The 26752-nt window shown below is 40.6% G+C and overlaps 1 protein-coding gene across 8 annotated transcripts in view; it reads right to left on the bottom strand.

Moving 5' to 3' along the window:
- The window catches only part of F5 (coagulation factor V), a 69049-nt gene that overhangs the window by 41764 nt on the left and 533 nt on the right, over positions 1–26752 (bottom strand). For all 8 annotated transcript variants that reach the window (XM_021171696.2, XM_029482578.1, XM_021171713.2 and 5 more), the window contains exons 2-5: positions 24515–24603; positions 16511–16633; positions 4127–4339; positions 2103–2246 (exon numbers count right to left, since the gene is read on the bottom strand). In XM_021171696.2, the coding sequence (XP_021027355.1) occupies positions 2103–2246; positions 4127–4339; positions 16511–16633; positions 24515–24603 (569 nt within the window). The remainder of the gene's footprint in view (positions 1–2102; positions 2247–4126; positions 4340–16510; positions 16634–24514; positions 24604–26752) is intronic.

The following is a 26752-nucleotide window of genomic DNA, read 5'->3' as shown; positions in this document are numbered from 1 at the left end:
TGTATATGTGTATATGTGTATATGTGTATATATGTATATATGTATATATGTATATATGTATATATACACACATACATATATATACACACATATATGCATATATACATACACACATATATACATACATACATACATACATACATACATACATACATATATATTTGTGTGTATGTATATATATTGTACATTCAGTTTACTATTTCAGCTTTTATATATTTACATGGATTATTCTCCCTGTCAGGACACAGACAGTGGGATTGTTGATTCCATTTCTGGGAACAGCATGTTAAGACTCCTAGTTGGTAAGGACCACACAGAGTCAGGGAAAGGAATGAGATGCAAATTCAGATCATCCAATTTGGAGGTCAGTTAGTGCGGTCTCAGGTTTGCAGGAGCCTAGTTCTGGAACTCAGAATCAATACTCAGAGCTGCATGAGCCAGGCAGAAGATGGCACCAAATGAAATAAAATAAAGATCGAAAGCAATATCAGACCCGACTCTTGACAATGTTGTTTTTTCTGTAAGACAAGCCATTGGCGATATTGATACATGATGAAGTTGAGAATTTTTGCTTTTGTTTACAGTTTATTTATTTATTTTGTGTATGGGCATGGGCATGAATGCCATGATTCATGTGAGTGGGTCACAGGACGATCTGTGAAGGTTGGTTCTCTTTGCACCATGAGGTTCTTAGAGATCCAACTCAGATGATCAGACCTGGAGAAAAGCACCCTTGCCTGCTGCTGCACCATTTCACCAGCCCCCAGAATTTTTAATCGAGAAATATTTTCATTTTTCCTACACTAAACATAAATAAATACGATATATATTAATTATGGGATATCTATACATACATATTATGGGATGTCTTAATATGTTTGTGTATACACGCATACATATTAAGACACCATTTCTTAGCCCATTATCTTGTATCTTGTGATTGTAAATTTGAAATTTGAAATGTTAATCTGGAATAGAAGTCAAGATTAGAATCTCCCACAGAGAAATAAAGTTTCCCAATCACCATGAGAACAAAGAAAGAGTAAATCTAGGCTTTCCTCCTTTAGGAGACGTACCATAACCATAGCAACCATCTATATCACTTCCTCTCTGTTTTTTTACTAGAACTGGATTTTTCATTATAAGTCAGTTCTACTAGGAAGACAGAGAAAAGAAGTGATATAAGTGGTTGCTATGGTTACAGTATGTCTCCTCAAAGGTGCATATACAAAAGCTTGACTCTGTGTGATGAGTTTCACATGGTAGAACCTAGAAACATAGAGCCTAGAGGAAGGCGGTTAGGACACTGGAGATGCTGTTCCTGGAAGTGATTAATACAGTTAGTTCTCATGGGACCTTGGTTAATTCTCATGAGAGCAAGTTATTATAAAGTTATTATAAAGCAAGCCTCAGCCTCATCCCTGTTCTTAGTCTCTTCTACATGTAGCCATTTCCCTTTTTGCTTCTTCTGCCCTACTGTGACATAGATAAGTGGTCCCTCATCAAAGGCTGAGCTGATGAGCTGCCAGTCTAGGTCTTTCTGCTTCTAACACTGAATTTTTTTAAAAAACATTTTTCCTTTATATAGTAGCCAGCACTCAGTATTTTGTTATAGCAACATAAAATTAGCTGGTACAGTGGAAGTCATACACACACACACACAAACACACACACACACACACACACACTTAACAGCTTGTATGATTTTACTTTCTTACAAAATTCTATCTGCAGATGGGAAGAGAAAACCTACATGCCACTGGACATTATTCATCAATAGATTTTCAAATGGTAGAGCATACTGTTATAGAGTGAGTCTGCACTTGAGCAGACATTGATATGCTTAGAACACCACACCTAACAAGGCTGCATCAAGTAAGGTTCCTTGTTAACTTCTGATTTATCTGTTGTACTTCCTGGGTAAGACAGAAATGATGGTAAAATCATGAAAATCACCGAATCATTGCATAAGATTGTGATACTGCACCACTAGGCACTGGAAACCAGGGAACATGGTAGCTCCTGCCTTAACAAAAGAACAGGACCAATGTTGGACACGCGGGACACTGTCATTGCTTAATGGTGTCTGGCCCCTGTATTACCTGGCATCGTCCTATTCACAAAGCCATTAATTGTGTACATTAGGGATGGTGACTGGCTCCAGCTCTTGCTTTCATCAAACACAGCAAATAGAAGCACGTGTTGCTTGTCAAACATCTTCTGAGTCCCATCCTCAGTCAGGGTGCCTGAGAGAGAAAAGACAGGCTTCTATCCAGTTCCAGACTGAAGAGTACTTTCCATGTTCCCACACATCTGAATTTGAGGCTAGAAACAAGTAATGTTGATATAAATTTGAATCATACATTCCCAGTCAGGTGTTAGGATGCATTCCTATAATCCCAGGACCCAGGAAGCTGAGACAGGAGGATCATGAGTTTGAGGACAGGTAGGCTACATAGGGAGTTCAAATCCATTATGGATTACTAAAAGTTTACCTCGAAAAGTCAAAATCTAACATCATCAACAATGAAAAACCCCATTTCTTCCAGTCTTCTAGACCAGACCACATAACCTGTGTTGAATGGAGCGTCCTCATTAAATGGGACAGGCGATTAGAGACAAGTTTGTATCAAGATGAATCCATATTTATATGAGTAAAACAGTGATCAAATGAAAGTGCCTTTTATAAGATTAACAGTTTTTCCCAATGCAATCACAGAATCTTTTATATTTCAGGAAATTTAAAAATATATTTGCATGATGAATAAGAGAGCTAGGTCTATGATCTGTGTGTCGGTATAAATGACATTATCTCCAGGGTACAGTTTGTTGTGGTTCTGTGGATGTTTTAATGAAAGATGGGTTGAAGTCTCTTAGAGTAAGTGAAGGAAGCAAAGAGAAACTCAAGTGTATTTCTAAGAAGCACAGCTAATGGATTTCCTGACTGTCGGGACACAGTCGAAAGGATGCCCCATGGTGAACAATGCCCTGATGAGGACCTTTCACCTCAGGTGCACTTTGTCCCCTGGATTGTTCTTAGATGTGATTTTATGTTTCCTGTGACAAACACTTACATTCAACTTATAAAACATGTTATCCTTGCTGGATGTCAGAACATAGCTATAGAACCCAATCTGGTCAGTGCACTCCAAATCTGCATATGGCCTTCTGTCTTGCTTTCATGCTTTCCCAGGTATAATCTATCTACATATGTGCCAGGCAATCGTGTTTAAATTGCTCTGTCCTGAGAGAGCTCTGGGAAAGAGCTGCTCCGTCAATATTTAGGATTACTTACTAGCATTTATTTATATGCTTTTCTGAACTCAGACATCCTCCCTTGGATCATTGCTTTGCTTCATTCATGCACAAAGCACACTAAAACGGAAGTGAAATTGTCTAGAGCATTAGACTATAGTCCATTCATTCTTTAAAGGCCTCAAATTCCAAGCCTCACAAATACAGATCTACATAGGTGGGCAAAAATCAACATTCCCAAAAATCTGTCAACTACACCTAAATTGTTCGACTTGTTTTTAAGAAATCAAGCTGAGCCGGGGATGATGACTCACACCTGGGATCCGCCACTAGGGAAGCTAGGGCAGAAATATCACTATGAGTTCAAGGTCCTTTCTACTAAAAACATTAAAAGGCCAACCAACTAACCAACCAGCCAGCCAGCCAACCAACCAATTAACCAACCAACCAACCCACCTTCAACCAAATGACAGCAAAAATAAAACTGGAGTTACACATGCTTATAAACCAAATCACCACCAACAGGAACTTCAGCTATGTCAGTTGTACCAGCCAACGTTATTTTCAGGAACTCTCTCAGTAACTAGGGTGTTGTCCACTTCAAAATGGATAGACCCGGCTCTGAAGTAAACATTACTATTTATATGAGTATGCAGGCACCATGTCAGAGTAGACTTGAAGGGAGGTTTTAGAAGAAGTGAGAAAAGCCAGTACCAAGTGCTGCTTTCTCTTAGTCATGATTTGATCTCCACCCCCTTCTCCTGCCTCACCTACAGGAAGGTACCAAGGTTCTCCCAAACTTCAGCCCGATATAATCTCCCAGCCAGCCCAGCATCTTTGCTGTCATTGGATCTGCAGGTATTGTTTTTACCTTTCTTGCAAATAAGCAGAGGCCCAATCAGACCCGAGTTGAAATCCTGGGTCAGGTTTTCATAGGAATAGTAGATGTGGGTGAGGCATGGTGGGTCATCAGGTGTGGGCCCGCTGTCCTCACTGACGATCCATTCATAGGTGTATTCTTCTCCAGGAGCCACGGCATCATCCTTCTTCTCAGCAGGGAATGTGTGGTCTGGGTAAGAAGCCCCTGGAGAAATGACAGCCACAAAGACATCCAGAGTTTTCAACCACTTTCCAGTGTGGGGAAAGCAAGAGATCTAGCTCTCTGCAGATCACTTGCCTTTCATAGCAACTTTATTCTCAGAGGGATCACACACATGCCATAGACACCAACCTCTGTCCCCATATTTACACTCCACAATGCACTGAGGGATAATTGTTACTAGCAAAGACTAGTTATGGCTGACCAAGTTAGTTTTCGGGGTATTAGAACAACTGTTTGCATGTAATCAGAGACTCAATCATGTTTTATCAATAAACCACCTCATAATACACGAATCAGTATGTTCTCTTCAGAGTTCTTTACAAGTCATGCTAGCTTACTGTTAGCATGAGATGTGTATGCTGTTTGCATGCTGTTTTGTGTGGATCTGAAAAAAATATAATGTCTTCTTTTCCAGGGCAATCATCTTTAGCCCTGGTTTTGTTTGTTTGTTTATTTGTTTGTCTCTTAGCTGCACCTTGCCACTGGGTCTTTCTGGCTCTTCCCCACCCTGATGCTCCCTGCATCCAGCTCCTGCACGTAGTCTACTCCTTGGGCATATGAAGCCAGTCTGTCCCAGGGTGAAAATGCCTTGCTTCACTGTGCAAAGTCCCATTGAAAACCTCTGCATACCAGGCATCCCCTCCTGCAGCAGAGGGGTGATGTAGAAATTAGTCTTCCGCTTTTGAAGAAGAACCTAGATTAAAAAGAGTTTGGAGGGTTGAGACGTGGTAGAGATGGAGCAAGCAGAGCAGGAAGGGGAAAGGTCAGGGTCCTAAGCAATCGAGAGGGACTGGCTTCCTCTTTGCCAGAGACACTCTTCATTCAATTAGGTGAAGTTTTCTCTATCATCAGTTGATGCCAGGGTTTCTCTTTGGCATGAAGGTGAGACCATCAGAGTATAGGGAAACAATCCTGAAGTGTTTCATATTATGGGCAAAGGGCCAGTGGGAACTATTTTTTCCTGAAGTGATTACACTTTTGAAAAGAGAAATGCTTGGTCTTTCTAGCTTTCTCTCTCTCTCTCTCTCTCTCTCTCTCTCTCTCTCTCTCTCTCTCTCTCTCTCTCTCTCTCTCTCTCCCTCCCTCCATCATCTAGTTGTGAGTCTCTGCATTAGTTCCCATCTACTGTAAGAAGAAGTTTCTCTGATGATGAATGAGCAAGGCACTGATCTATGGTTAGAGGAGAATGTCATGGGGAATCGCTTTACTGTTCCTTTAGCAGAATAATAGTAGTTATCACCAGGGTTCACGATCCATCCAGCCTTGGGTTTCTGCCACCTCTAATCAGGAAGTGGTTGGTTACTACCATAACATTTGCACCACTATTGTACCAGTATGTGTTGCAGGCAGATCATTCTCTGCTGTAGGTTGCAGAGTTTGTGGCTGGATAAAATTGATAATTATTTCTCCTCTGGTAGTTAGTCAGTAAGGGTGACTGCTAGTCTAGGTGGGCACCAGCTCAACTTCTCCATGTTCAATAACATAAATAAGTTGTATCTTCAGCAATTACCGTCTTCAGCCTTACCATCAGATATGTGGAGTAGCCAATAGCCTTGGCAATAGCCTGTGATACTGGTGGCAGGGCAGGATCATGTCAGACCTTCCTTCACCTGTAGGTCTGTAGTCTGTACCACATCTGAAAAGTTTTATTTTTCCCTCCAAGTTCTCTTTCTGTCCCCATCACTTTTGAGACCCAACAACACATGTTAACATGACATTATATCGCAGTTCGAGAGTGTTCTGCTCATCTTCAGTTTTTTTTTATCTAAATGGGTTTTAAAATACATTAATATGCTGTAATAATTTCCTCACACCCTCTAATGTATTGTTAACATCACCTGGTATTCTTTTCATTTCCGGTTAAATTCAGGTATTTTCTAATCTTCCGTCTCTCTCCTGATCACACTTGACTCTCCTTCATGGCACATAATGGAAAGACTCAAACACAGTTCCCTAAGTGTTAATATTGAAGCACTGCCAACCTCCCTAACCATCTTCATAAAATCTATGCGCTCAAAATGTGGCATGAGTTTTGATGGCATCAGTACACATCTGTGTTCTCCAGGTACGAGCGAGAAACAAGGCACCTTGCTTGGTCAACTCCGGTGGCGGGTCTTGTTTGCTGCTGTGCTGTATACAGATGCGCTGGGTAGGGTTCTAAGCACGGAAGCCACACAATGGAAGAGTTGAGAAGTTATATCTGGATTTGCTTATTTCACAAAATCCCTTACATTGACCACAATGCCACATATGATGGGTGGACCCAACTTCTCTCTGACCTCATGATATGTGATTCTTACCGTTTACTATGCATCCATCCCCCATGCCTCCTCCCTGTACCCTAGACATGCTCAATGCTATCTCACTCAGGGTCTCTGCAGATACAGTTCCTTCTGTTTAGAGTGTTCCTGCTCCATTATCCTTTAGATAAATGCATGCTCACCTTTCTGAAGCCAAGACAAATACCAGATACTTCTTCCCTTATCTCTGATTGTTTTACATATATTTGCTTTTATAGTACTTATCATAATTCATAATTAAATACTTGTGGTATATTCTTTTTTGACTGGGTTACAATGATTATCATCCTGCACATTTTGATTGCTGGAGTGTGGATTCCTTAAGGGAAGGGGTTAGACCATGTATGCTTAGCATCTTTGGTATCTTCCATAGCACACGAGAAGCATGGAATATATGCTCAATCCATGTTTGCTGAAAGGTCACCAACTCATAGCTAAAATCTGTTAGGATTGCAAAATACGAAAACAAATTAAATGCCATGAGCAAATCTGGATGTATTATTTAGGACCCTACATCAGTGATTGCTCTTTTAAAAACAAACAAAATGCAAATCTCAGCAATCTGGGGGCATAGGTAAATTCTGACATAAAATCTGGCTGATCTGGAGTCTTGGCTGTGGGTAGTTTGTTTACTTTCTGCTCACTAGTTTCCATTACAATAATTTTTTTTTTTTTGTCTAACTACTCACCTCACTATCACTGGTACTTGAGACTATGACTCATGTTCTAGAGTAAAAATCAACAATTGAGTGTATTACATCTATCCCATCATAAAAGGTTGAACGCTAATACCTAATATTTACTATCAGATAAACTCCCACTCCAGCAATAAACAGGATTTGAATGTTAACAACGATCAGGGGCCAAGGAAAGAGAAAATCTTAAGTAACTTTCTGTGAGTTATAATGTGAACTCTCAATAGAAAAGTCTCTGAGGAAGCGTCTCAAAGGACAAATGGGGAACTTTATCTCTGAAGGCTCTGAAGCAAACACAAACAGGACTGATAAGGTGGACCACTCTCCCAGTTCAGGCTTTCTGCAACAACTGGTAGGCCTGTGGTTCCTCGAGCTGTCCTGCATGAGGCGTGCATGCTGCCCTCTACTAGGTGACTCTTCCTCCACAGCCTCATGGCTTAAGACATGGTGTTTCCTGAACTAAAGCTTCCACTGGCCTAGCTGCTGCAACCCCACAGAGGATTCCTATAGTGGGAAGTAGCATCTTCCTTCTGTCTTTACAGCCTCGCCAAAAGCAGAAATTGGCCTATTTTGTGGGGTAAGAGGTTGTCTGATAAGATGTCTGCTTATCTTTTAGATTTCCGATTAAATACAGCTCACTCCTCTGACTTCTATGCTGCACGGTGATGATGGTCTTTTTTAAATTATTTGATTGGTTTTGTATATGTATATGTGATATGTAGGTGTGTGTGTGTATGATTGCATGTGTGTTCATGGGCATCATGTGCCTAGAGGTTGCTATGAGGTATCTTCCTCAAGGGTTTCCACCTTATATATTGAAGCAGAGTCTCTTACTTGAAACCAGAGATCTAGATACTCAGCTGGATTTAAGGATCCCCAGTCTCTACCTCCTAAACCCCCTAAGCCCTGGGATTACAGGAGGCCACCATAGCCACATCTCCAGTTGGGGATCCAAATTCCTCTCCTCACACTTGTGTAATAAGCATTTTACACATTGAGCCAATTCCTATCACAATTTATGATTAAATATTTGTTATATTATATGAATCACGACAGGCTAGGCTTTTCTGCTAGGCTGAGGGAGAAGGCATACAAACCTTGACATCAAAATCAAAACTTTTGGGTTGTACTCCTGTCAACTTGGCAAGGGCTCTTGATATTCCTTTAAAGCCCTTTATCTTAAATTAAGGTAAAATAATTCCTTTTCTAGAGATACTTTTTTTATGCGTTATGAGGACTATCATAGAGAGAGAGAGAGAGAGAGAGAGAGAGAGAGAGAGAGTCTAATCTGTTTGTATTCCGGACACAGGGTTTCCAGGGTCTTCCTTCATATCCTAAGCTGTCTTGTCAATCACAGTCCTTCCGTCTCAGCTTCTCGAGTCTGAGCATTACAGATCTGACCCTATGTTTAGATGAAAAATATTCTAGTGCTCTTGTGTTCTAACACATCTGAGAAAGACTAGATTGGGTTGGTTCTAGGCTTCTATAACAGAGTTCCCTAGCTTGGGTGGCATCTAAGCAAGCCATTCTTCATGTATCTTAAGGCTACACATGGATTTCAACATGATAGTGCTCTCATGAAGCCCTCCTTGGTACAGGGGACCTCATTTCATCTTGTTCTCAGGAGGCGCATAGAAGCTGAAGGTGCTTCACCCTAAGTTCCATTTCTAAGGGTACAAAATTTATCATGAGAGTTATGACTCTATGACTTGAGTCCCTCCCAAAGGTCCCACCCCTCATATGGTCTCATCAAGGATCAGGTTTCCAACATATGAAAAAATAAAACACGCACATGGAATCTACATCAGTAATGTATCTATTTTAAGGTGAGGAAAATTGGTAATAAGACAATATAACTGCTTATAGTCTGACAATACATTTCTGAGCGCAGGGAGGATAATATAGTGTCCTTGTTTCTCATAAGTCCTCAGTCCTTCAGTTTAGTTCAACAATGATTGCCACGACCCTCACCACCACCCCAAGCATCCTGGGCTCTGTGCCAGGTGCAGATGCAAGAGACCAGGGTAAACACATGATGCTTGCAATGGCGTTGACCTGTTTTTTTTCCCCATGACTATTCAATTCGGAGGCTATAATCATGACATTCTATTCTGCCTGTCCTGAAGAGGAACTTGTGTAAGAATTGCCTTCTAGGTGTTTGACTGATTTTCCTGTGTCATCAAATTTATTTGTGAAAGTTTAGTGGCTCACACTCAAGTGTAACTCCCAGTGAGTTTTAAAAGCTGTACAAAACAGAATTCTGTGTCACGCATGCAGGTACTGAAAAGGTTGCTATGGCAACACAAATGGATATCCAAAAGAAAAATTCCACTTCTCAATATAATGTAAGATAGCGTTTTGTATGCTTGAATGGTAATTTTAACTGTTTAAGGGGTGAATTGTGGGCACCAGGAAATACATAGCAAACAATATGGATTTGTACATGGGATGAATGTATCCTGTGAGTACACACAGGACTATCACTAAAAGTACTAGAAGATAATTTATCAATGCTTTTATTCTTTTCATTGCACACCATTTTACATCCAGAATAAAACACAAGTGCTATATTTCTCATTCTGTAACCTACACAATATGAAATAAAATAGAAACAGCCATTTAGAGGAAGCATTTGTGAAGTGTGTGTGTTTTTTTTAAATAAATCTTATTTTGACTTTGTAATCCAAATAAAGTTAAAATTCTAAATTGGAAAGAAGAGAAATGGACAGGATGGGTTGTGGCAGAACATACAGGTCCTCGTCCATCCTGTGGCAGAGTAAACATCTTACACAAGAGGTCTCCTTCATTTTGTATCTGCTTAGTTCTGAGCTCTGCTCAGTTCTTTCTTGCTCAGTCCAGTCAACTTTATAATGAGTTTATCCCCGTCATGCTGTATGAATTATTTTCAGAGAGACCCCCAGTACATTTTTAAGTGCTAAGTGGTGCATGCAAGCTTCAGGGAAAAGTGAAGTTCTGTAAGGTTCTGTTACCCTTCAGGCTACTCACGCATTAGCTGTTATTATTCTTGAGTGAATTTCCCTCTCCTGTTTATTAAACACAGTGAATGCCCCTGTGCATGCAAAGAAACAGAACATTCATTTGGAAGCTATAAATTGGACAATGGGCAAATTAATGCTGGTTTTGTATAATGAATTTGATTCTGCTGCGTAGACATATGAGGGTTTTTTAAAATGGAAAATGCTGCTTTTGTGCTTTGTAAGAAATTTTATATTAATCATTATAATTTGTTTCATACTTGGTAAAAAATAAACTGTGTTAAGAATTTGAATGTTATGAAAATTCTAAAGAACTACCTTTTTTGTTTGATTTAAGTTTTATTGCATTATGATGAGAAATGATACATAATTTCAACTTTTCTGAATGTGTTAACATTTAAAACATATTTTGAGTAAATAGACTTACATCACATTCTTTTTTCCTTTTTGTACCCCAACTCCTCCCGGAGAGCCCCCCTTCAAAACCTGCAATACCTTTCATTTTGTACCATATTCTTTAAACTTTATAAAATATAACAATAAAAATATTATAAAAGTAGTTTGATATAAAACAACAATCAATTGAACAGTCTTACATAGATGCTTATCTACAGCAATACTGAAAAAACACACGTTTTTCTCAATATAAATTTCAAATCACTCCAAATATATTAACTGTATGATATTTTAAAATAATATATCACTATTAGTTTTTTAAATGAGCATAAATAAAGAAAGTCTTTTTGTTTGCTTTGTTTTTAGTAGAGCTTAAAGTCTTGGCTCTTACTGTGGTACACACACAAAATAATAACAGATTTTGGACATTGGAGTTCATTGTAATAAGTCTGTATTTGAATATCCCTCACATCACCAAAGGATTTTACCTCATAGTAGATAAGCTAAGAGTTGACAGTTCTGCTGCACCAAGGAATAAATTGTAGGCACAATTTTTGGATACAGATTTCAGGCTACAGTCAAAGCTATTTGATTTGAGTGATTGTCGTCATTCTCAGCGCGCAGGGAACAGATTACATTCATTTAAGAAATGGCATGTGTGTTAAGATGGTCTATCCATGAAGTCATTCATCAACTATTTCAATGAACAATGGTTCTGCTTGGAGGGTGGCACAGATGTTAGGTGAGGGTAAGGTTCTGGTTCATTGGCTGTGATGATTTTGAAAAGCATTCATCTCAAATAAGAGTAATTTATAAACTCCTCTTCTTCAAAATTGATACAATAATTATAAATATCAAGCAAAGCCTTCAGTCTCACTCCTGTTCTCTTATAAGCCACCTCCCAAATTAATTGTCTACATTTCTTTTGGCTGTATAAATAATTTTGAGATATGTAAGCTGTTCTGAAAACCATAGTATAGTGTAAAAACATCAAATAAACAATCATACTAATAGAGAGGCTGAGATAGGAGAAGCTTGATTTCAAGACCATTATGTGGCACACAGCAAGATACTGTCATGTACAAACAAGCAGAAAGTGTATATGGATTATACAATATTGGACATATTTCTCCCATTACCAAATTAAAGAGACCACAGTATGACAGCTGACAAATTTCTAATTCCTCATATTTTTGAATTTCAATCGATATGCTGGGAATATTAATTTTCATATTAAAAGATATTAAGGATAAGTGATTGTTATTTCCTGTTACTTTTCTTGTTAGAGGTGGAATTATGTTTGTGTGAGTTTGTTGAAAGATTACTTTCTTGCTTCTTCTAGGGTGTAGTTTCCCCCTTGTGTTGGTGTTTTCCATATATTATCCTTTGTAGGGATAGATTTGTGGAAAGATATTGTGTAAATTTGGTTTTGTCATGGAATATCTTGGTTTTTCTGTCTATGGTGATTGAGAGTTTTGCTGGGTATAGTAGTCTGGGCTGGCATTTGTGTTCTCTTACGGTCTGTATGACATCTACCCAGGATCTTCTAGCTTTCATAGTCTCTGGTGAGAAGTCTGGTGTAATTCTGATAGGTCTGCCTTTATATGTTACTTTACCTTTTCCCTTTACTGCTTTTAAAATTCTTTCTTTGTTTAGTGCATTTTGTGTTTTGACTATTATGTGACAGGAGAAATTTCTTTTCTGGTCGAGTCTATTTGGAGTTCTGTAGGCTTCTTGTATGTTCATGGGCAACTCTTTCTTTATGTTAGGGAAGTGTTCTTCTATAATTTTGTTGAAGATATTTACTGGCCCTTTAAGTTGGGAATCNTCACTCTCTTCTATTCCTATTATCCTTAGGTTTGGTCTTCTCATTGTGTCGTGGATTTCCTGGATGTTTTGGGTTAGGAGATTTTTGCTTTTTGTGTTTTCTTTCACTGTTGTGTTTCAATGTTTTCTATGGTATCCTCTGCACCTGAGATTCTCTTATCTCTTGTATTCTGTTGGTGATGCTTGCATCTATGACTCCTGATCTCTTTCCTAGGTTTTCTAACTCAAGGGTTGTCTCCCTTTGTGATTTCTTTATTGTTTCTAGTTTCATTTTTAGATCCTGGATGGTTTTGTTCAATTCCTTCGCCTGTTTGATTGTGTTTTCCTGTAACTCTTTAAGGGATTTTTGTGCTTCCTCTTTTAGGGCTTCTAGCTGTTTATCTGTGTTCTCCTGTATTTCTTTAAGGGAGTTATTTATGTCTTTCTTAAAGTCCTCTATCATCATCATCATGAGAAGTGATTTTAGATCTGAATCTTGCTTTTCCAATGTGTTGGGGTATTCAGGACTTGCTGTGGTGGGAGAATTGGGTTCTGATGATGCCCAAGTAACCTTGGTTTCCGTTGCTTATGTTCTTTTTGTTTGTTTGTTTTGTTTTGTTTTTCTCTGTATAGCCCTTGTTGTCCTGGAACCCACTTTGTAGACCAGGCTGGCCTCGAACTCAGAAATCCACCTGCCTCTGCCTCCCAAGTACTGGGATTAAAGGTGTGTGCCACCACACCCGGCTCCGTTGCTTATGTTCTTATGCTTACCTCCCACCATCTGGTTATCTCTAGTGCTACCTGCCCTGGCTATATCTGACTGGAGCCTGTCCATCCTGTGATCCTGGTTATGTCAGCACTCCTCTGAATCAAGCTGTCTCTGTGATCCTGTGATTCTTGGATTCTGTGATCCTGAGATCCTGGGTGTGTCCAAGTTCCTGGGAGTCAAGCTGACTTTGGGGCCTTGAGATTCTGGTGTGACTAAGTTCATGGGACCTTGTGATCCTCTGATCCTGGGTGTGTTAGAGTGCCTGGGAGTGGAGCTGCCTCTGGGTGTTGTGGGGCTGGCTGCAGAGTTCGCACCCAAGTCTGCTCAGGGCACCAGCCCAGACAGACTGGAAGGAACCCCTGTCACTGATCTGGTGGAGTTCCTGCGAGCCTGGGTCCCACCGGTCCCAGTTACTCCTGGTGTTGGGGACAGATGTTGTGTCCTCCTAACCTCTGATTCTCTGATCCTGGGCATGTTGGAGACGAGAACTAACTTTTCATATACAGAATTTTGTAGTACTTAGATGCAAAATACAAGCTCTATTGGATTTTTTTTTTAAGTTTAGGACTCTAGCTTACTAGCAGGCGACTAAGTGTAATAGAATTTTAATATTAAATATAATTTAATATGTTTCATATAAGTCTAAAAATAATTTTGTAGTATAGTACAAAGCAACTCCACAGATAGATCAAGAATATAAATCAAATGAAAGAATAATATCAAGGATCTGGGAATGGAGTTCAGTGGGACAGTGCTTGTCTAGCAGTTTTGAGATACTGGGTCTCATCCTTAGTGTGCACATGCACACAGACAGACACACAGACACACAGACACACAGACACACACAGAGACAGAGAGAGACAGAGAGACAGAGACACACAGAGACAGAGACACACGAAGACATAGAGGGAAGGAGAGGGAGAGAGACAGAAAGATAGAGAGAAGAAAGAACAATAACAATATTAAGATTTATCATGAAACAGGCTTTCTTAAAATGATCACTCAAAATTTCAAAGTCTTTGGATCACAAAACTCTTTCATGACCTTAACCTTAGTGTAATGTATGCTATTTATAGACTTTTTGGAAATCAAATTAACTTCATTCAGATTAAAATTAGTGACGGAAAATTGGGGTTTTTAAAGTAGTGTGTGTGTGTGTGTGTGTGTGTTGAATATACACATGAGCAGGTACACTTGCCTGTGTATGGGTAGAAGCCAGAGAACATCTGAAGACCTGGTCACTCTTGCCCTTAGTCCCTTGAGACAAAGATTCTTAGTGAACATGAAGCTCAGGTGGTGACCAGCAAGCCTCACAGGCCATCTGTCCCCACCCCCCATGTCCCCCTTCCCCAAGCACTGGATGTTATGGGTGCTTTCTATGGGAGTTCTGGAAATTTGCATTCATGTCCTCATGCTTGTTGAGTAAGCAACTGTACCTGCTGAGCTGTCTTCCCAGACTCGATACAAAGCTTAAAATACCATTAGAAGGGAATTGTATTTCTACAAGTCAGTTTGTGTGTTCTGACAAACAGGGGAGGGAGCCCATTTTTAAGCTACCCGCAACCATAGAATCTCAAACCTATGTCTGTTATCTCTGCCCCCCACTGTCTGCCTGGTGAACATTTACTCCTGGGAGAAAGAATTTGGACTCTTACAGAGCTGGCTCACCATGTAGCTAGTTTATCCTCACAAAAGTAGGTCTAACTAGAGAGGTAGACAATAGGTGATGGTCAGTGCTGACACAGATATGGAGAAGTGTCTGGAAAGAGGAGGAAAGTATTTCAACACGGAGGGGTGAGGCACAAGAGACTTCTCTCTACATGAAGGAAACTCTGAACTAAGATTACATCTTGTTTTCTAGGGAAGTTTTTTTTTAAATTTTAATGTTTCCCACATATCTGTATTTACCATTTTTATTTTGAACTTAAAGGACTACAGGCATGCATATGCAATGCTATATGTGCTAGCACAGATGTGTGGGCACATTTTCAATAATTTTATCTCACCAGCGTTTGCTGACTGAGTAATGGGGGATCAAATAAACATTGGAGGAAGATGAACGATGTCACAAAGTCCATTCCCTCTGCAAACAGCTGAGCTGAGGGGCAGAGTCCACAACTCTTACCTTCTCCCACGCTGGGAGTGGAACTTGAAAGAGACTGTGTGGGCATGTTGCTCTCCTATCCTGCTCTGTATTGCTGAGCTCTAGTTTAGAAGCCCAATAAGTAGGCTCATCACTGTATGAATCTGGGGAACCTAGAAGAGATCCCTGGGCACCCCGTCTCATCCAGGAACTTGCCAATTGTCCCAATTTCTTTCTCTGTTGCTGTGATAAAACACTGACCAAAAGTTTGCCTCAATTACAAGCTACCATCCATTATGAAGGGAAGCCAAGGCAGGAACTCAAGGCAGAAGCTGGAGCAGAGATCACTTAGAACTCTGCTCATGAATATGTTGCTCTGGCTTGCTCAGCTTCCTTTCTTTATACAGCCCAGGCTCACTGCCCAGGGATAGTACCATACATAGTGAGCTAGAATCTCCCATATCAATTAACAGTCAAGAAAATGCTCCACAAATAGGCTGACAAACAAATTGAATGAAGGTAACTCCTCAACTGGAACCTCCTCTTTCCAGGACAGCATAGATCTTATTGCCTGAAAAGCTGAGTGTATTAATTTATTTAGTAGCTGGCTTTAAAAAAAATGTTTGCTCACCCTGCCTTACCATGGGGTTTGTTTATGCCTATGAGAAGCCACAGGAGCAGGGAAGAGAAGCACAGTAGCCATGGAGTTCAAGCACAATCCATTTGCCCTGCACTTATCCGCCTGGTGATGAGTCTTGCTTGTACTTATCATAGGAACATTGACTTGCATCTGTCTTAAACAATCCTAGAATGTATTGTTATTTCCACTTTAAGATGAACATATGGAATGGAGAGATTCATCAACATGAGGTAATTTTCCAACCCACCTTACCAGGAACAGGAACCCAACACAATCCCAGTGTTTAGATGACTCTAAAACCATTTGTTTTCCTCTCTGAAACTGAAAGCAGTTCAATTTTTATAATTACAATTTTCAGGAAAAGAATTTTCTCTAAGAGTGTATGGTTAACAACAGCAGTCTTAATATTTAGCAATGATATTAAAGTGATCTTCTTCTCCTATCAGAGGGTTAATAAGTTCATCTTACCTTCTGAAAATTTACTGTATTTAATCCCTTGAGGATGGATGCTTAGTGGTTTGTCTGCTTTGTTTCTAAAGTGAACTTTAATGATGTCGCCAACTTCAGCGTATAAAGTAGGTCCAAGAAGTCCTAAGGGAGGAGAAGTTTGAAATTGCTTATATTCAAGATCATGAAAGACACAGCTACTAAGCAAGAGGAACATGTAGAAAGGTTCTGAGATGATTGTTGTCACTCCTCCTGGTCCTGATGTTGGCTTGCTTCTCTTGCATCTTTGCTATTCCATCAACTCCATTATGACTTATCATATAAGAACTGAAAGGCGAATCCTTGGCCTCAACCCAAAGAGTTGAGAGATAGTTTGCCCCAGATTCTAAATCACATAAGCAACAAAAGGCAAAGCTATGATTTAAACTTTAGTCTACCAGACTCTAGGTACTGAGTTTTAAGCCATCTCTTTATACAGCACCTCACACCTTGCATCCATCCATCCATCCATCCATCCATCCATCCATCCATCATATACTAAGTATTCATACTGTCTTAGATATCATCAGTCTGTGGTTGATGCATAGATGAGAAGTAGACAAGATGAGAAATATCAAGCGAAACATTCTAACAATCACACAGGTCTTTAATTTTAAACTGGAATAACATCAAGGAAGATGCCTCTCAGAAGAGTGAAGATGGAAGGGTCGTGTATCAAAAAACAAAGGCAGCTCTAGCTGATGGGAAAACTGCTGCTGTCGAGCACTGCAGAGAGAAGTCTGCTCCAGGCTTGTGACTAGGAAGTGGGTCAGGGCTGCCAAACACTTTTCTGAGAAAGTGATGCTTTCTATGAGGCACAAAGACCGAGGAATGCAGAGATGGGTGAGTGAGATCAGCAAGTGCAAAGGCTCTGAGACAACGGAAAACTTGGCCACTGAGGGAGCAATCGATGGCCACTGAAGCACTTAGTAGGTAAGAGAGCAAGGCATTGAAAGAAACACCATAGGCATCATCATCTTCGGTCCAACTGAGGGTCGGGTAGAACATTTGGAATTTTGTTTTTCATCTGATAATAGTGAGGCTGTTAAGTTTTTTCAGCAGGATACAGCATGACCCAGACTTTTAAGATGTTTTTTGTTTAACTTTTCTGTTGCTTTTCATTTAACTCTGTTCTCTCTCTCTCTCTCTCTCTCTCTCTCTCTCTCTCTCTCTCTCTCTCTCTCTCTCATCCAGATTTTGATTTTTAAGTGCTGTCTGTTTCTTAAAACTGATCTATGGAGAAACTGGGGTAGAAACTAATAGAAGGCTCTGAAGGAGACACTGGTAAGATGAAGGGCATAGTGGAAGTCTTCCACAAAGAAAATACCAGATATATATGCTGGAAATGAAACCTTTGAGTTTTAGAACGTATTGGCTATGGAATAGGGGTGGGGCCAACAAGGTGTTTAGTGCTAGCAAGGGTCTGCCTGGGAGCTGTGTAGACAATGGTGACTTGCTATAGGATGGAAGATAGCATGTGATGATTCTGTTAGGTGTGTTGGTGTGCAGAACAATGGTCCTCCCTTCCATGTCGCAATGTCTTGAGTGATAAAAGGGACTGTACCTGTGATTAAATTAATGGTTAATTACGGGAGTCTGAGATTTTCCTGGGTCACCAGGTAAGTTTTACATAGTCACAAGGATACACACTAAAGGGTCACAAGAGAAACTTAAGAAGGAAATTAGAAGACGCCACTCTGCTGACTGTGAAAATGGCAGAAGGAGAAAACATGTCAACAAACACAGGCAGCTCTAAGGAAGGAAAAAGCAAGAGAGAGACTTCTCTGGGGGTTTCACAAGGGACAGAGCTCTGCCAACACCTCTCTTTAAACCCAATGAATCCTGCTCTGATCCTCCACATCCAGAACTGTAGCTGTTAACAGAAGAATAAGTTACTCATGTTTTGAGGCAGAGTCTTGTCATGTAGCCCAAGCTGTCCTGTCATACTCATGATCTTACTGTTCGGGCTTCCCAATGCAGGAATTATAGCTATGTGCCAGGACATCTGGCTGATTCATTTTTTCCCAAAGCACTAAATGTGTGGCAATTTGTCACAGCTCAGCAGAAGTCCGGGCTTCCTTGGTCCGCTCCCATCTCTCTATTCTGGTGCTGTCTCTTCATTCTCTGCCTATCTTTCCAGCCATTGCCATCCTGTTCCTGCCTTCTCCGTTCCTATCTTTCTGGCAACACTCATCCTGTCCCTGCCTTCTCTGCTCCTATCTTCCTGGCCACTCTTGTCCTGTTCCTTTTGTGGAAGCATCCATCTTAAAATTTATATTGTTTTTATGCCAGGAGCTTTTTTGTTTGTTTTTCTGTTGACTCTGGGCAAGATCATGGAGGCCACATTCTTTATGCCTCAGTTTAGAGATAGTTAACAAAGCTTGGTTATGAGTGTGGAGAAAAGGATGGAGAGTGGGGATTGGCTCACCCAGGGTTGGTCAGTGGCTCCCTGGCATTGCTGAGAATCCAGGTCTTGGAACTCCCAAGAAAAATATTTCCCTAATTCTTTAGGGGCAAGTTAAGACCCCGGCCTTCCTAGAATAGTCCAGATGGGTTCCTCTTTTGACTTCTGACCTTCTCTTCTTCTTCAGGGTCACAGGCTGACCCTGTCTTCTGAATGTTACCTTTCATCCTGGCTTACCATGGAAGCACGTGTCCAGGCTGCCCACAGGCCAGTACTTACTGGCAGCACTGTCACGGTATTTTGTTGTCCTGCCTCTCTTGCATGGTTATTTGTTTGTTGCTATCATATGGCAACAAATGCCAGCTGCCAAGAAAAACCTTCCTAGGTTATTTGACCCAGTAAGACCTCTTACTTCAATGGGCATTTTGACAGTTTGGGGTATTTATTTAACTCCCTTCCTGCTTCTTTATAATTACGGCTCAACGAAAGGATGTTTTCAGAACTGTGACTCAAATACAGTTGAGTCCACGCAGTAGACCCAAGGCTGAGGAGCTTCTCCTACCCCAGCCACAAAGTCTAAGCCCTTTCCACTGATGGTTTGATGGAAGGGAAGGAAGGTTAGGGGAAGGAGTGATGTACCTTACGGCTGGAGAAGACTGTGTAGCCAGTAGCCAGTCTCATTTAGTTGAAGAATTGGCAAGAGCATAGTAGATGAGTTAATCGGATCCTTTGCTCTCAGCTGAACAAAGAGTTATATCACACAAGACAGCCGCAGTTATCAATTAAAGCTCATCTGGGGACATGGATTTCACAACCTCCGTTAGAAAAAATGTGGAGATTCAATGCTTTGAAGCCCAAGTTGGATTCCTGAAACTGCATCTGGCCTCTCCCAACTGTCTAGGTGTCCAAAAACCTAATTAGGATGTCACCTTCAGACTCTACCCTAAACAACTTCCTCTGCTTTCAATTTAGTAAACTAAGTCTGGGCTCCTGTTACTGCAGGGCTGAAGAAACATGACTGGTTTGAGCTCAGCTAGAACCACACCCCAAGTGTTTGGAAAAGGAAACACACAGGGAAGGTAAAATAACACAGGGCTAGAGCTAGGCAGTACTAACTAGCGCTCAGTCAGACCTCAGCCAGATCCTCTGCACCTTTCCTTTCTCACCAGCTCTGCATCCTTGGGAGTTTAAGAAGGGACTGCATAAAAAGAGGCGTTCCAGTTCCCCAGTTGCCCCACATTAAACATATACTTCAATGCACAGGCGCTGACAGGAAACTAACGTTTGTTTAAAGTGAAAGGATTTAAACAAGATCCAGGCTGTTCTCACCAACCTTCAAGATCTACTTCTGACTAACAAGGCTGCGACACGGGAACTCACTACAAAAGACATCTGACAGGACATCTGTCACAGTGGTCTCTCTCTCTCAGAAAAACTACCGGTGCCTTCTTCTGTCAGTTCAAAAGTCTCCAGCCTGGCCATGGCCCTTTCTGTCGATGTGCATCCAGCACAATACATTGCCAAGCAATGACATCGATATTTGGTGAACCTGGCGAAAGCCACAGAGCATTCAGCTTTGAATACCTGCCTTCTCTTCTCGGCCTGGTGAATCTGTTCTCATTTACTTACAAGTTACATGGTTCTTATGAATCTATTGAACACACTCAACTCTGAGCTGGAGTATAACCGTAATGCCCCACCCTGGGACTCCCATCGAGGACAGAGACTTTCCACTTAAGGAACAGCTTTTAATGGCAGCACTTCCTGGTTCTTCTGTATCTAGATCCATCAGTTATCCCCTCAGGTAGCTTTTCTATGGAATCAGTAAACATCGCATCCCTGGGCTGCACCCAAATATCCTTGAATCTCTCTCTCATTGATCTCCAGAACTTCCCTGTCTTCTTCCCAGTCAAACCCACATTTCAGGAAGAATTATTCTTTCTGTCTGTTTCCATTTCTTCACCTGCCATTCACTCCCTGTCCTCATTTCTCAGCCCACTACTACTGCAGAATGCAGGCTTCATGGCCCTCTCCATGAGTACCGATTGCTCTTAGTGCCATTTGTCTCTGCTTCCAGGGAATCTCAGCCTCCACCTCTCCTCCACCCTCTCTAGGAAGACTTTCTTAAGCTTTTTGGTGACCATTGCTTTCTTGGCTTATCCCTTGGACTCTGTTGCTCCTTTGAGCTCTGTTTATAGCCTCCTCTTCTCATTATATTTCCCTTGAGTGATCTTGTGTCCCCCCCCCCCCCAGAGCTTCCTTTGTAACCTGGTTATGATGTCTCCTGGATATTTGTATCTATCTAGCTCAGTTCTCCTACCTAAAAGCAAAACTCCTATACCCACCTGCTCCTCCTTTGATAACACTAGGTAGACATTCTACATTCTACCCCAGACTCCAAATCTGACCTCATTATCTTCCCAAACAAGCATCCTTCTTTTTTTTTTTTTTCAGTTCTCTTTCTCACTGAGTGGCACATTCTACATTGTACACAGTACATTCTATATTCTACGACTCAATCCAGAAACTTTGATGTCAGTCATAATCCCCTTCTCTTGTCTCCATCCAATTAAGTACCTGTTGGGTTGATTTTAGCTCCTAAGTATCTTTGGAATCCATTTAATGTTCTCCACCCCAGCTTCCCCGCTGTCTTGTTTCCTGGATTGGCACCAAAGCCACATCACCATTTTCTCTGCCCGTGGACTTGCTATTCTCTAATCCAGCTTCCAGATTTGGAGAGAACAAAGCTTTTAATTAATTTTCAGTTAGCATGGGGAACAATGGCATTTATGATGGCATTTTCCTACATGTGTGGCATTGCAATTGGTTGACACTCATAAAGTAATATTGAAAGCTGTACCTAAAGTGCTAATCTGGATCCGACTCTCTCCCACTTAAATGATCTCAGTGTCCCTCTATTTCCCTCAAGACAAAGCTTTCACCTTTTAATGTAGTTCAGCATGTTGTGGTGACCCCCCCAACCATAAAATTATTTTCATTGCAACCTCATAACTGTAATTTTGCTACTCCTATGAATCATAATGTAAATATTTGTGTTTTTTGATAGTCTCCCCCGTGAAAGGGTCATTCAATCCCTAAAGGGTTTCAACCCAGAGTTTGAGAACCTTTGATCTAAACCCTCATGTTCTCCACTTTTGTTCTAAAATGCATCTTTATATCCCCACCCACACCCATGTTTGGCCTCCCAATACCGGCTTTCTCTCTCTCCTCACCACTAAAGTGGAGAATGTTCCGTATTGTTCTTCCTTAACACTGTGCCATGATGTTCCATTCTCAGTCATCTCTACCAGCTGGCAGATGACTGAAAGTCAGAATTCACCTTTACGGAGCCTCAGATGCGGCATTCCTAGGTTGTGATCATTAACAGAATACCTAACTGTCTCTTTATTTAAAAGTAAATAAATATACAAATCATAAGGCACAAGAAGATAAAAATGAGCAAAAATATTGTGTCGACATATCAACAATATTATGATAGGCCTGCTCTCATGGAGACCTAATTCATAACTGGAATAGCAGCAATAACAATAATGTAGCTAACTTCTGTTAAGCTCTTGTCATGTTTGAGCATAGGATAAATACTTTGTATTCATTAAACCTCACAGCATCTCTAACAGGCAAGCACAAGTTCAGGGTGCTGGGAGTATACAGAAGAGAGGAAAGATACTTAAGCCAGGCTAGGGTGGGGATCCAAGCTCTGTCCTAAAGGACATGGCGCCTGGGTAAGTAGCTGTAAAAACCACAGTTGTGGCTGACTTTGGAGAGGAAGGGAAGGGTGGAGGCATTGAGAGGAAGAGGTAAAGGAACAGAAAGATATTTTCATTTTTCTAGATAAGATTTACCTGAAAAATATTCTGCTGGTGATTTTTTTTTCTGAAGGAAAAGACTTGATTTGAGGAAGAATTAAGAGTAAAAGAGAGGGCTGGAGAGATGGCTCAGCGGTTAAGAGCACTGACTGCTCTTCCGAAGGTCCTGAGTTCAAATCCCAGCAACCACATGGTGGCTCACAACCATCCGTAATGAGATCTGGTGCCCTCTTCTGGAGTGTCTGAAGACAGCTACAGTGTACTCACATGTAATAAGTAAATAAATTAAAAAAAAAAGAGTAAAAGAGACCAGCAGACGCAGGTGAGAGCAGGAGGTGGAAGGGGTGGGGCAGGAGAAGAGGCAGGAGATGAGCCTAGGATGGATAACAGACCATCACCAGGCTGGGGGAAGGCGAGCAAACTAAAGGCAAAGAACGCAACTGGAAGATGCTCTCCCTGGAGATGACCGCTGTCATTCCTGGGAAATAGGTTCATATAGTTAACATCTCAGAGCCCTCAATAAGTTAGTGTTTGATTAAAGAAGCACAAAAGAAAAAAAAGAAAGAAGAGAGGTTTCCTTCAAATGCCATAGCTATTGGAAAAGCAGAGGATCAAACCTATGCAGCTCCTTTGAATGGGTACAGGAAGCTGGATAGAAACAATAGCAAATTCATTCCGTTAGGGCACACCAGTGCCTAGCCAACTAAGGAAAGTCTAAGTTTACTTTGTCTACTCTTGTGCTTGCTCATAGTGCCTAATTCACACAGAAGGTGCTCACCTGTGGTTTGCTAAATGAATAAACACAAAATGAAACACTGAAACTTTTTGTTTGGCTTTATTGACCGAGGCTAAAGGCATGGCTGGCTGTGTAACATGTGATCTGTTCAACTCCACATTTCCCCATGCTCAGAAGAACTGCAGTTTGGTTTAAATTTCACCATCTACAAAATTCTCAATAATTTGAAGGAGTCCCCTATTCTCACTGGGTCTGAGCATACATATTATACTGCTGGTGTTTGACAAAAACATCGCATATCCTATAATGGAAGATAACTAAATGAATATTTAGTTACTTATTGTGGGGTGTGTTTGTGTGCTTGTATCATGGTGCATGTGTGGAGATCAGAGGCCAACTTGAAAGATTAAGTTCTTTCCTTCTACCATGTGGGGCCTGGGGATGGAACTCAGGTCTTCAGGCTTAGCAGCAATTACCTTTAGCCACTGAGCCATCTGACCAGTTCACAATGTACATACTTTAAGTATAAAGAATACAATATTTTCCACGAAAAATTATATTTAAAATAAAAACTACAGGCTGTGTCTGGTGGCACAGGCCTATAATCCCATCTAGTTGAGAATCCGAGACAGAAAAATCACAATTCATAGTCTTCCTCAAAGACCTTGTCTCAGAATAAAAATTTATATGTAGACCAGGGATATAGATCAGTGGTAGAGTTTTATTTATTTATTTATTTATTTATTTATTTATTTATTATATATGTAAGTACACTGTAGCTGTCTTCAGACACTCCAGAAGAGGGAGTCAGATCTCATTACAGATGGTTGTGAGCCACCATGTGGTTGCTGGGATTTGAACTCCGGACTTTTGGAAGAGCAGTTGGGTGCTCTTACCCACTGAGCCATCTCACCAGCCTCCCCCCTTTTTTTTCTTTTTCCTTTGCGTTCATTGGATTGTAGGTCCAAACACCAATATAATAATAATAATAATTTAAAAAATATATTTTGTAGGCTTACCTGAGTTGTTAGATCGTGGTTTTTCTTTCTTAAAATACTGCTCATACTCTCTGTAGACAATTTTCTTGAAGGAAGGTATAGAATTCAAACTGGAAATAAAGTACAGAAACGAACTTGAAAGTCATATAATATCTATCTATTTCTATTCCAGAAAGAAAGGTGTCTATGTGACTATTTTTGTTGAAGAGCAAAGTGACAGTATTTTATTGTATTTCCAAAGCCCAGGTTGTATAGATTTGGATCACAAGTAAAGTCAATGGGATAATCATTGGTCTTTTGAAAGACATTCTGCCTCAGTGTGCATGCTCCCATGAACACAAGCCCAATGCTTCTCTAAGTCTGCTCTTCAGAGTCAATTTTTTCTATAAAGGACATTAAGCTCGTCACGCAACCTCGAACTTCAGGTCTAAATTAAAAATATAAGTCACTGAGAAGTGTATGTGAACCGCTTCTCAGTGGATGAATCAGATATAATTTGGAAACATTTTCCACTTTCATTCCGTGGTTTTGAATGACTAGAAGGTGTGGTGAATTGGTGTCCATCTGATGGAGCCTGCCTCTAGTTGGGAAAGCAGAGACAGCAATAGGGCAAAACTCCGGGATTCGTATTAGAAAAAAAACCTGCATTGGGAAGATAAAGGCACTTCCTTAGAAGATGCAGAGGATAAACATCCAGGTTAAACCATTTCCTCAGCTTTAGCAGACCCAGTAGGTGTCCGCTCCAGTCTCTATGTCTAGAGTCAACAAGTTCAGGTGTCTTGATAACTACATCTTTCACAGGTGGGATGAAGACCCTGGGAAACTTCCTCTAGCAGTTTTCCCTACCGGTAACTTACCCACTTCTCTTTCCTTACCAGGGGAAGACCTGCCCACGTAGTGCAATGTCGTTAGCTAGAGTCCTCATGCTGTACATTTGATCGGAATTTGTTCATCTCTAACCTTGTGTTCTCTAACTCACACGTACCTTTGCCTTACCCCAGGCTGAATGCAGTCACTTGAACACAAGTCTGTGTTCTCTACCCCTAAGCAGGAAAATTGATGCTGGAAATAATGTTATTTTCTTTTGGGGCTGGGGGGGGGGGCGTTCAGTTAATGGTACTTTCCTAAGAGTATGGGTGTGGTCTAGATTATTACTCTGAAAATGCAATCTTTAAGTCATTTAGATGTAATATTTCTCATTAGCATGATACCAAGACTGAATACAATGCCTTCCCAAACAACCCAGAACCAACAACAGCAAACTCAAAGGCTGATTATTCACTTATACTAAAACATTACACATTGCTTTCAAGATGTTACATTATTTTCTTTGGCTGATTGCTTTGGTGTTGCAACTGTAAAAGAGGAACACATCTTTCACAATCATTTAAACTTTGATGTCAACTAAAAGGGAAAAAATGCGTCAACCAGAAGGCTAAGCTTAGCATTTAAAATAAAAACACTCGTGGCTGCAAGCGCTATGTCGAATCTATGATTTGGGTAACTGCAGGCAGGTTTGCATTTCACCTTCCAATTAGCAAAATATATTCTGCAACTCAAAGTTAGGTTTGATATTATTTAAGCCTCCTCTTAGTTAGACATGCCTTTAAATGACTACCTTATGTGGTCACTAACATGGGTAATATTCAGGGCAGACCAAAATACCCAGGATAAGTCATTCCAGGAAGTAAACCAAAATGAGAGGGAAAAAATGAAGCCACATTAGGTAGCCAGGAGTAAGTCTAGGAAAAGTGAAAATACAAGTGTGCCTTCCCTTCCCTGTGAACCGACATTGAAAATCATTTATAGGAAGGCAACAAAATTAAGGCTAGAGTCACTAAATTATCTCCTTATAATGAAGGACATGGTGACAGCTTTGACATCTTTTTCTTTAGAAGATGAACCTGTGTCTATCAGGAATAAATATTATGTAACTAGAAGGTCCTTTCTTTCTTTCTTTTTTTTTTTTTTTTTTTTTTTAAGCAGACTGTTAAAAGGCTTAAGCTGAATGTACAGGAAGGGCTAAGAGGGCTGTGGAGGTGTGTCCTTTCAACTCATCAATACACTAAACTAACAAACAGGGGTGAAAACGGGTTAGGGGTTGCACCTGGAAAGAAAGCCACAGCTAACCATTCACACTGAAATTTCCACATCCTCAAAATGATAAATTATGTTCATAGAGACAAATTACACCCACACAACATTATTCTCTCTCTCTCTCTCTCTCTCTCTCTCTCTCTCTCTCTCTCTCTCTCTCTC

This window comes from Mus caroli, chromosome 1, assembly GCF_900094665.2.
Source record: "Mus caroli chromosome 1, CAROLI_EIJ_v1.1, whole genome shotgun sequence".
NCBI lineage: Eukaryota > Metazoa > Chordata > Mammalia > Rodentia > Muridae > Mus > Mus caroli.
Note: the sequence above shows the minus strand (reverse complement) of the source record. Positions and strands in the feature narration are given on the sequence as shown.